The sequence below is a fragment of the Hippoglossus stenolepis genome, chromosome 15 (assembly GCF_022539355.2).
Source record: "Hippoglossus stenolepis isolate QCI-W04-F060 chromosome 15, HSTE1.2, whole genome shotgun sequence".
Classification (NCBI taxonomy): Eukaryota; Metazoa; Chordata; class Actinopteri; order Pleuronectiformes; family Pleuronectidae; genus Hippoglossus; species Hippoglossus stenolepis.
This window is the reverse complement of record NC_061497.1, coordinates 15,588,948-15,600,547: the sequence shown is the minus strand read 5'-3', so window position 1 is coordinate 15,600,547 and position 11,600 is coordinate 15,588,948. Positions and strand designations below refer to the sequence as shown.

The following is an 11,600-nucleotide window of genomic DNA, read 5'->3' as shown; positions in this document are numbered from 1 at the left end:
ATTGGCGAGTACTCACTGCCTTCGTTGGTTGGTCTCTGGTTTCGGCTTGAAGACCTATGATTGGTTACGGTGAGTGTCAGAAACTCAAGGTGAGCCAATCAGAGGCAGGGTAGGGGGCGGGTCAGCGCTCACCTCCGGTGGGAATAAAGTCGTCTCTTCTTGCTTCTTCCTTGTTGAGGCTTAAAAGGATAGTTCACCCAAAAATGAACATTCACTCATTATCTACTCACCTCTATGGCGATGGAGGAGCGGGTGAAGTGTTTGAGTCCACAAAACACTTTTTGAGTTTCAGGGATAAACAGCGTTGCAGCCAAATCCAAAACAATTGAAGTAAATGGTAAAACAGAAAAAGCCTCCATTCTGCTCCTGTGGTGTCATCCAAGTGTCCGTAAGGCCCGACATTCAAATTTGACTCGAAATGGAATCATTAACACCATGTTTTTAGCCTAAATATCCCCTGTTATCCTCAACCTACTAAGAACTTGTGAGTATCGTTAGATCTCACAGTTTATGTTTTTTTTTCTGTTGTTTTTTACGTTTTAGCAAGTGGTCGCCATTTACTTCAATTGTATTCAGGTTTGTTAGATTTCCCTCATCATTCCTCTTTCTCATATTCAAAGGTGTCCGCTCTGTTCCACCACTTCAGCATGCTCTGTAATCCTGCTCATGTTAGGCTAAAGTCATTTAATGCCTTACATAATTTTCTGTCGCTCCAATTCCTGCCACTAACAAGAACAAACAGTTCCTGCTTCATGAGGATGTTTGCAGACTACTTGGAAGTCCATTGGTTAGGGTTATCCTATCCCTAGGGTTCAGGGATAACCTTAAACCCATGAACCATGAGACCTCAGTGCCTTTTTTTTTATTTTTCATGATTTAATTCATTATGTTAAACTGTCAGTTCTTACAATTCCTGGATGCCCCTGACAGAGGACAACACGAAATGGAATCACTAGAGCCTAGAACATCAGCCACCATAGAGGCGAGTATTCACAATGAAGGAAACTGAAGTGCATTTGTCTGTCTTTCCTTTCCCCCATTTTTTGTTCCTTCTTAAAGAGAAAATTTGGAAAATTCTTCGTTTTCTTTGCACACACGGAGCCATAAAGCCATAACCACACATTCTTTCCACACACTTTCCCCTTGATTTCGAAAAGTGTTTTCTTTCATAAGTTAGATAGGCTTACAAACCACACAGTGTTTCGCCAGTTTCATGGTTTTATTGAATTTTAAAAACATGATGAAAGAGTGAATTATTTACAGAGAGTGTGCAGCAGAAAGAATTAAGTTTTCCTTGATGAGGGCGAAGCCGGTCAGCTGTACTATATCCAAATGGTAGCTTCGATGACCAGTCCTGTACCATAAGAGAAATGTTAACAGACATCTGGACATTCAGCACATCTGTGTGTGTGTGTGTGCATGTGCTTCTTCGTTTGTTTATTTTAGGGTTCATGCTTGGGTTTTGCCATTCCTCCTGTCAGGAGGCGGTGTAGGGAGTACCCAGCGATAGCAGTTTGAGAAGCTCAGGCTCTTGTCCACCGCACAGCTGGTGCAGTAGACAATCCCCAAGGCCAGCATCACTACAAGGAACACACACAGAGGCACCAGCAGGGCAACCAGCAGCCAGCTCTTGTCATGTTTCTGTTTACCCGCAGCGGATTCATCTCCCACCTCCTCCGTGCCGCTGACATCCTCTGCACTGTCCATCTTAGATCTGTCCCCATTCCCAGTGGCGGCCCCATTTTCAGTCTCAGTTCCCACCCCACCATCAGCCTCTCTACCTCCTGTCTTAGCCTCATTATCGATTTCATTGCCCGTGTTGTATTTTTGCGTGGGGGACGGGGCCGTCTGATATTGCTTTGGTGACAGGGCATCCCATTGGTTCAAGTGATTGTCTCCCCCTTGAGCCAGGTCAGGAGAGAGTCCTTCAGGGGCTTCCGTAAACCATAAAACGTCAAAGTTAGTTTCAGCTTCAAAGTTTGGATCCGGGGTGAAAGAAGTGGACCATGGATTATCATGGTCAGGGTCCATATCTGATATGTGAGCCGGGTCGCTTGGGTCAGGGGTCAGAGTGGAATATTCTTCATCATCTGGTGAAGGCAGGCAAGTAAGTCCATCTGTCTGCAGGTCATAGCCATTGTCACAGTAACACTGGTACCCTCCCATATAATTCAGACACTGTTGCTGGCAGGGCGACTCCCCCACACACTCGTCCACATCCACACACTCTCCTCCGCTGACCATTTTATACCCAGGGTTACAAAGGCATGTGAAGGAACCCACAGTGTTTTCACAAGTGCCTTCACAGCTGCCCTCATCGAGGCACTCATCGACGTCCACGCACTCACCCTCATCGTCTTGCTGGTAGCCAGAGTGGCAGGTGCAGTGGAAGGTGCCTGGGATGTTGACACAGTGTTGCGGGCATGGCTGCTGCCGGCATTCATCTACGTCAGTACATTTGCGTCCATCTGGGCCCATTTGGTAACCCGGGGGGCACGTGCAGCGTTTGCCCCGCTGTGTCTCCACACAGTTGTACTCGCACCCCATCTCCAAGCAGGCCTCACTCATGTGGGTTTGGTCGGTGGGACCAGCGGAGTCGGAGGGCAACTCAGGGGGATCAGTTGGGCTGAGAGGGTCGGGCTTGCAGCTGTATCCATCCTCATCTATTGTAAAGCCCTCAGAGCAGTAGCAGTAGTAGTCGTTATCTGTGTTTTGGCAGAAGTGGTCACATCCATGATCCCCGCTACACCAGTCCTGGTTCTTTGGAGCTGCACTGAAAGAGCAGAGCGGGGCATCCCTGGACCAGCCCACTGTCTTGTCATCTCTCTCCATACACAGTATGGTTTGCTCAGCAGGAGCATCCGGGTCCGAACTGTCTGCAGGACACGGCAGAGCAGCTACAGACCCATAGGGCACATGAGTCAGCAGGGTGCTGACAAGGTGAAATGGGGTGGTGTAAACAGCTGGACCGTTACCCTCGTCTTCCAGCGGTGGACACATTCCTCTGTAGTTGTACTGGCAAACGTATCCATCCAGCGGCAGCGCGCAGGAGCCATCGAGCCACCGGAAGTTGTCGCTGCTGTCACGTCCACCCTCTGAAGTGTGGACCGCCATGGCCACACAGCGAGGGGCGGCACAAGTCCCGGGGGTGTCTTCACGGAGCCAGTTGGTGAACTGGCCATCCTGGTCTCCTATTGGAAAATAAAGACAAAGACCAGGTTAGTAAAAGTAAAAAAGCCTTGTTTTTGATCCTCTTATTTTACTTTCAGACTATCTCTAATGTTTTTGATGTTATGTAATATGTTATCTATGTGACGCATTTAAAGTGTTAATCCTCAAGATTATCACAATGGAAGTTGACATGTATAGAATAGAGCATTTGTAGCTCATTGCAGTTCGAATATGAACCCCCCCCCTTAAATGAATGTTTGAATTTTGAATAAAAAGTGACAGCCTTACTATGAGTTTAATTCAGTGGGGGTGGAAGTGTAGCAGAAGGCTATGTGTTGCTCTCAGAGACATTGTCTGTTTTTGATATTGCCACTAGGACTCACCATAACTCTATATATTAAAAAATCCTGCATAAATAGATATTAAAGTAAAATAATTTTTATAGCAATACTATTCTATAGCCTCTCTATTTCTGTCATTGGTGAATATAGGGTTATGCCGCCACCAAAATGAGTAGGTTTTTTTGTATTGTGCTAACAAGTAGGCAGTAATAAATATTTCAGAAACTTGTTTATTCCTTCCTAAAGTGGTGCTAGCGTCTATATAAAGTACTAAAGTTTCATGATGCATTGTGGATTTTATCATATTGTATAGAATTCAATATCAATATTTGGGTTTGGGTTTGGGCATGCTGCCCCATAAAAACTTTACTTTTGCCAGATTGAATTTATCTCATTATTCTCAGTGGTAAAAATAAAATCAAATAAAAATAAAACAAATTAAAAAATATCTGTGAATATGGCTAGTTGCTATAAGGGATGGGTGTGAAACAATTTTTTATAATTTGGGTAAACCAATCCTCATCAGACGTTTGTGTCTTCTCTGACTGAAGACACATTGAGTGATAAAATACCCATCTGGTTTTTAGTGGGAGAGGTTTGTGTGATGACTAAATCAGGTTGAGAGGTAATAGTGAGGTCAAGGGGGGGTTAGAGCCTCCCCTGTCGCGCCAGCTCTGTCTCGGTGAAACAAAAGTAGTTAATGTAATAACCATCTAGTATGGAGCTCTGGAGGCCGGCCCCTCTACCAAAGTCTGACAAAGAGTTTAGAGAGGGGACATTTTGACTGGAAACACTGTCAGAAACAGTTATGTCAAGATGGTAATTCTCTAAGTGGTGAGTTTCTGACCAGATTCAGCCTCAGTTACGCTGAGATTTTCCATTAGATCACTGTCAGAAACTTGAGAAACTGAAATTGTTAATTATTTTTCTCTCTCTGCCCTTACTTTTAAAAACCCAATAAGATGTCAGATATATGGTGATGAGGGTCAATATCACAGTGAGGGGTCAAATGTCAAAAAAGTGAGTCTTTGCCTGTGACCCAGACGAATCCTCTGAGTGGTCGAGTGGTTGAACACTGGCGTGGAGGTCTGTGCAGCCCGATCCAGAGACGAAGCCTTGACCTGGTCCCCTGCAACTCCATAGCCGACAGCAGCTCATGGACCACACCCGCTGCCTCACGGGTATGCATGGTTGCCAGGGTCCCACCTCGCTCCCGGCAGCTCCTCCCAGCCTCCCTGAAGGCCCTCTTCTGGAGGAAGACCGCATAGCATCCCTCCTGGTGGCAGACTGCGTCTTCCTCTGCCAGCTGAGCCCTGGCTCCTTGCTGATCCCCATCCGTCTCCCTAAGCCTCTGGCCTTGGCTTCCAGGAGCCAGATAGATGGTCAGCAGCAGGACACACAGGAGACTCATGCTGCTGCAGCTGCTACTGCTCCTGGTCTTTTGCATCCTCCACCGAGACATGAGTTTTTAACTAGACCAACATTCAAATGAGTGCCGCAGCCTTACTGTCAAAATAAATAACCTAATAAATGTAGGTGACTATCTTTTCTGGCCTCCTGTCCAAACAAATCTGACCAAAATTCAACCGCTTCACTTAAGTTAACTGCAACTTGCCAATGTTGACTTTTCTACCCTGTTTGTGTGTTTAAATAAATAATCTGGTCTAATAGTAATCTGAGACAGATTAGTCCAAAATTGATGCCTGATTACTCAAACCTTTCGGCAGACAGTCCTACGGTGCAGAATCAGTCAAACTCCATTCATCAGCACTGCAGCCAAAGTGAGATCGATTTCCAAACTAATACAAACCAACACAGAACGGTGGCACAGCCTTGATGGTCCAATACAGCCCAATATGGTCAAAATAAAGTCCAGTGAAGTATCAATAGAGTTCCGAGTTCAAAATTGTTGAATGGACAAATCTCCCCAGTTGCATCCAAAAGGTTCTAATTAGAGTCCTGAATGAAACTGATGAGTTTCAATGACCAATCCTCTCCTGTGTCTGATCCTGCCGGGGCTTTTCTTGCCTCTGCAAAGTTGGTTTTCTGACTGAACCTCAGAAAGAGAGAAAGATGGGGGAGGGTGGAAGGGAGGGGGGGCTACGTAGAGGAAAAAGAATTGTGTGTTTTTGGAAGAGGGGGCTGGTAAAGTGTGTGTGAGTGTATTAGAGAGGGCTGGAGGGGTTGACGGGTTGGGGGGTGGGGGAGGGGGAGGGGGTGTGGTGTGTGTCTGTGTGTGTGTCTGTGCGTGTCTGTGTGTCTGAATTGAACACCCTCAGAGAGTTATGAAAACCATACGGCACCATTCTGTCCCCCATCTTGCCTATGGCTTCAGACACACACACACGCACACACACACACACACACACACACACACACACACACACACACACACACACACACACACACACACACACACACACACACACACGCATATTAGTGCACACTGCACAGCATCCACAGGAGTGGAAAGAGTTTGTCAGCTCTGAGATGCAAAGATTGTCTCCCCCTCCTTCTTCTCCCTTCTTCTTTTTTCTCCTTCACCTTCTGTCTCTCCGTCTGTCTCTCTTGTTCTCTGTCAGCCTCTCTATTTTTGTGTCTCATTCTTTCTCCATTTCTTTCTTTACATCATATTTCATTTGGTTTTCTCATCATCTGCTGCCACCCCTCCACTTCATCTGTCTTTGTCTGTCTACAGAGTTGATGGCAGCTGGACGTTTTTACAGGCCAATGGAAACATTAGTAGCAGGAATACCTGTTGAACCATGCATGAATGCATGTGTGTGTGTGTGTGTGCGCGCGTGCACGTGCACGTGCACGTGTGCTAGTTAATTCTGATGCTGTTTACAATAACCCTGTATGGGCCCAGATGCCTAAGTGTATGTGTAAGTGTGGCTATCACTCGGGGGCATGAGGAGAAGAGGAAACAGGAAATGCCAGATGTGCATCAGCCTGACCTCTCAGTAGCTGGGGAGCAGGGGTGTAGACCAGGGGCACCTCCACTGCCGTCACATGATCTGTCCGCCATGAATGGCACGTCTGGCACAAAGTCAAAGGCCGAGTTTGTATTTTCCAAAGAAAAATATAGAAAAATATGATCTGTTTCTTTTCCTTTTTTTCCCTTGTAACTCTGCAGCGGGTGAAGCCAATTACTCTGATTTGAGGATTCAAGGAATGTTAAAAACAACAACCGGGGTGAGAGACTGCAAAATATGGTCCACCGCACAAACAAGCTAAATTGAAAACTTCACAATAATGCACATCACATTTTCTCTTGTTTGTGTGTGTGTGTGTGTGTGTGTGTGTGTGTGACCTGCCACACACAGCAAAGCTGAAGCAGCTTGATATCATTATTACATCTGGCAGCTTTCCTCTATATTCCTGGTGTAAAATGGCTCTTTAATGCAACATAAAAATAACAGTAAAGTTTCACCCTCTGAACGCAGGATGATGGGATGGAAAAGCCATTGTCTACGTGTGTGTGTGAGTCAGTTATCAGTCCCAGTCAGTGTGTGTGTGTGTGTCTGTGTGTCTGTGTGTCTGTGTGTGTGTGTGTGTGTGGAAGCCTGTGTTCTCTGTGTGTACAGCAGATGAGTCGCCTGGCCATGGCATGTTGGTTTTGGCACACACAATATATACAGCCTAACGATTCAGCAGTCTTTTCCAGTTATGTAACGACTATCGGAACTATGAGGGACAACGAACATAAAACCTCAGGAACCCGGAGAACCCGAAGAGCCTTTTGGTCTTGTTCCCCACTGCCTCCTCCTCCTCCTCCTCCTCCTCCTCCTCCTCCCTCTCCTCCTCCTCATCCCTCATCCTCCTCCTGTCTTCCTTTGCTTTTCTTTTGGACTACCCCCATCCTCCTCTCCTCTCTCCCTTTCCTTGTTATTCCTTCGCCCCCTTGTCCCTCCTGTCGTTTCTTGCATCCTTTTGCTCTCCTCCCCTCTCTTATCTTCGTGTTAGTCCTCTCCCCCTCTCCTCTTTTAAGTCTCATTACTTGGGCTCCATGTCAACAATCTTTCCCCTGCATTTACCCCAAACCTCCCACTCTTGGTCTGTTTATTCTATCATTGAGCCCGGTTATACCCTCCTCCGGCTCAGACGGCCACGCCTCCACAGGCGCATTCCAGAAATGTAATTGATAGAACAGACTAAACTTCTCCTTTCCGTAGCCCTGCGCTCCCAATTCCCCGCTTCCACATTAATCAACTTACTGTACCTCCAAGATGCTCTATCTCCCAACCCAATGACCTCTAATGGAACCTACAGATTTCTTGATTTTGTATTCCTGCACCTCCTCGGTCGCACACTTCTTTCTACCTCCTTGAGTCCTAGCCACTCGCCACATATCTTCACTGGCTCTGGTACATAGTCAACCTCCAGCTTCCAAGAGGTGGAACTGTACCTTCCAGCTCTAAAGTCTCCCCATTTCACTTCAACCCACTAATTCTATTTTCTTAAGCAGCCCAGTAGCTGTTATTGATTTGATGTGCTTTGGCAGCTAAACCTCTGGTATCTGGATTTTAGGAACTTTTCCTTCACTCAAAGATCATGTGACATGTATTTAACACTGTAAAGGCTGGGTGGAGCTGAACAGAGCCGGTTTGTACAACATGTTGTTCGGCCATGTTGGAAACCAAGTGTTTACGCATTTTACAAATGGCCACATTTTAACTCATCGTAAAATGGCAGCCATCAGAGCATGGAGGGTGGAGATGCCATAATCATTTAAATATGGGGATAACATATGACGGTAAACATTCGGACAGTTTTCCCTGCAATTTTTTTAAGTGTTTTGTAGAAATGAGGGATGGAAAAAAAACGTGCCTATTTACTCACCTCTGTGCATCTAGCCAATGTTAGCCTGATGTTGGTATGAATGTTGGATTGTGGCTCAGAGGAAGTTGGACACAGACCTTCAAATGTGGAGAGCCAACTTCCAGGTGTGAGTGAGGAGAGCATGAAATTATTGGATGTATTTTTGCACCTATAGCATTTACTTTCTTTCACATTTTTAGACAGGTTGTTGGTATTTTCACCGATTTCCCAGGGATTCATTCATTAATCTATGAGTGTGTGCAATTTGGTGCAGATCAAAATACAAATCTGGATCTAGTGAATTTAAATGTGGTTTGATAAGGGGACTGCTGTTTTCAAAATTTTGTTTGATTTCTCTTCTCTTCTTCTCTTATGTTTTTCCTCATGTTTTCTTTATGTAATACTGGAATAAGATGTATGTGTTTGTGAATTAAGTGTGCATTGTAATCTCAAGAAGAGCATTGGCCATGTATGTATGTATGAAATACGAGTCATCACAATTGCATGTATAGAGAATAAACTTCTGCTCTTTAATTCAAGATTCAACACTTAATTTATTAATTAAGTAATTTACAATTACATACAGCAGTCATTGGCAATTAAATGCTTGGGTGACTATTCTCAGTGGAAGTAATAAGACTAACTCAATAAAGGACAAACAGTCCATAAAGTAATTTATTTTACAAGTGTCCTACTTTTCCCTGTTTTTGCTTTGATAATTAAAAGAAAACCTTATTTCTTTATTGCTGGTCCATAGGTCACCAAACGTCCACACTGATGTCAAGGCAACATTGTTATTTTCTTTTCTTTTCGTCTCGGGTCGGTGGGGGGGTATAGACTCGAAGCATTTGTACCATATGAAATTCAGCAGGACACGTCGATTGTTCATTTTTCCCAACCGCTGGTTTCTTATGTCACGCACACACACGCACAAGTGCACACACACACACGCACACACTGAAGCAATTAGCTGCGGCCTTGTGGTTAAATAATGGAGTGTAGGCATTCCTGCTGATTTCTGTGGAGTGCAGGAAAAAGACGATACTTTTATCCACGTCCTCGACAAGGTCCACATGTTTCATCTTTCACAGCCTCCACGAATGCCCTCCATCCACACCCAGGCTCCTACCATTATCTACTGACCAGCTCCATTGGAACAACTCATGATCTTCATATTTAGGAATGGGAGCCTTAAGTGCATAGAATATGGGGAATGTGATTAGTTTCTGCATTCATGTACTCATAAAACAAGGTGTAAGAGATTCTCATTTACAAGAATACTTGCGTTGCATTCTTTAATCTGTTAAGAATGGAACAGCGGAGAAAAAAAAAATAGCACTGTGTGAACAGCTGCTACTGAATTTCCAGTAAGGAGTCAAATGACAAGTTTAAAACAAACATGGCTGCAGATGGAAACTGCAAATGACGGAGGTCTGTAGCTGCCCAGAACACTGGAGAGAAAATAAAAAGCAGCATGACTGAGGCTCGAGTGACAATAATAGATGATGAGCTGGATCCATTCAAAGAATCAGACAAACAGAAACTCTGATAGTTAAGGGTTTTAAAAAAGTGCTGAGAGGCAGAAAGAGAGATGGGGAGAGAGAGAGAGAGAGAGAGAGAGAGAGAGAGAGAGAGAGAGAGAGAGAGAGAGAGAGAGAGAGCACTGGGAGAGGAGAGGATAAGTCCTCACATATTATTCCTTTACCAGATGATAGGCTCAGCTTTTCCATAGACACAACCATGCACATACACACACAGACGCACAGAGAAACCTTACTCTGCTTTGTAGTGTCTTTCATCATGCACCTCTCCAAAGAGGGAGAAGGAGTGTGTTTATGTGTGTGTGTGTTTGTGTCTGTGTGTGTGTGTGTGTGTGTAATGCTAAAGGCATTAACAGTGAGAAGAAAGGACGATGACTCCCCAGCAGAGGGACGGGACATAATTAAAGCCTCGACAGAGACAGACAGGCGTCTCGTGTGTCGGACGTTTGAGATAACCGACCACACGTCTGGCTTCTCTCCGCACCCATTCCTGCTTTTCTATCTGGTCATTTTCTATACAAACCTCGCAATTTGTGACCACGGTCTTAATAGCTGCTCACAAAACAGCTGTTCTGGGAAAAAGAAGCTGAGAAACTGTAAAGTGCATGACTCAACACCATGCAGCAGAGGAAGGTAAACTACTCCCTGAGCACATTTTTGTGCAGTCCACTCAAATAAGCAGGGAAGTCGAATAAAATTGTTTCTTTCTTTTCGCTCCGTTGTTCTACTGTCTTCATCCAAATCGGAGGTTATTGGATTATATCTCAGCGAAAACACTGGGGAGGTAAAAAGGTGATACTTCTTGCAAAAACTGCAACGTCTCCAAAATCGGATCCGTTGTTATATTGGAAAGAACCCAAGCACGACTTGCTGAGTTGAAATATATGACAGCGAAGCAGAGCGTGAGCATGATAAGTCCATATCCCTGAATAAATAAAGATTTGGGGGGAAAAAAAACAATCCTACATAATCCCCTTAAACCGAACCTTCTCCCGGCACTGGACAGATCATAAATCCGGGATTGTCACCAGTTGTTAGTATTAAGACTAATGTGGGTTTCTGTTACACTCACTGCACAGATACTCACAAAACTCCAGTTCGTACACTGTGAAAATGAGAACTTCTAATTGAATAAACTGAACAGAAAATTCTGAATGGCATTATAAACTGCTAAAACTAACATCTTCAAGTTTCTTTTGTAAAGATGTCCTCAGTACGCGACTTAAGACAGAAAATTTAGTCCAGACCAGTTAAAGCCCAGGTTAGAGAGGGGTCTATGGGACAATTCTACCATTAAGCCATCTTACCTGTTCTCATCACGTGAAATATGATGTCTGAAAGGTGAGTGTTTGGCTTGTTGACTTTATCAGAACATTTTTATGGGAACAATTTTTTGCAGATTCAGCCCATCAAATGTAATCAATACTTTTCTAATCAATATTTTTCAGGTACAAATACAGGGAGTAGCTGTGTGTCAGGGGGTAAACACATACTCAACACGTTAAAGGAACAGTTTGACATTTTGACAAATATGCTCTTTGGATTTCTTGACTGGAAAACCTCGAATGAAGATGTTAAATTATAATATATTTCATAACACAGTAGAGACTTCTCCGAGTCTCTGCTGTTTGGACCAGGTCCCTAAAATGAACAAAATAAATATATATATATATAATTTGACATATTTTGCTCCATTTGAACAGAGTCAGGCTGTTTCCCCTTGTTT

At 44.3% G+C, this 11,600-nt stretch overlaps 1 protein-coding gene across 1 annotated transcript; it reads right to left on the bottom strand.

Moving 5' to 3' along the window:
- Positions 1–1,204: 1,204 nt before the first annotated feature.
- LOC118121955 (endosialin-like) lies at positions 1,205–5,581 on the bottom strand. Its single transcript, XM_035178283.1, has 2 exons — positions 4,545–5,581; positions 1,205–3,191 (listed from the first exon to the last, which is right to left on the bottom strand). Exons 1-2 carry the CDS (start codon positions 4,972–4,974, stop codon positions 1,450–1,452), a joined length of 2,172 nt encoding a protein of 723 aa, XP_035034174.1. The 5' UTR covers positions 4,975–5,581; the 3' UTR covers positions 1,205–1,449.
- Between the last annotated feature and the right edge of the window lie 6,019 nt (positions 5,582–11,600).

Bases quoted from the DNA above. Each gene is read 5' to 3' on its own strand.
- LOC118121955 (XM_035178283.1), bottom strand. From the start codon at position 4,974: ATGTCTCGGTGGAGGATGCAAAAGACCAGGAGCAGTAGCAGCTGCAGC. The intron at 3,192-4,544 runs GCAAAGACTCAC...ATTTTCCAATAG, and splicing joins AGGATTCGTCTGGGTCACAG to GAGACCAGGATGGCCAGTTC.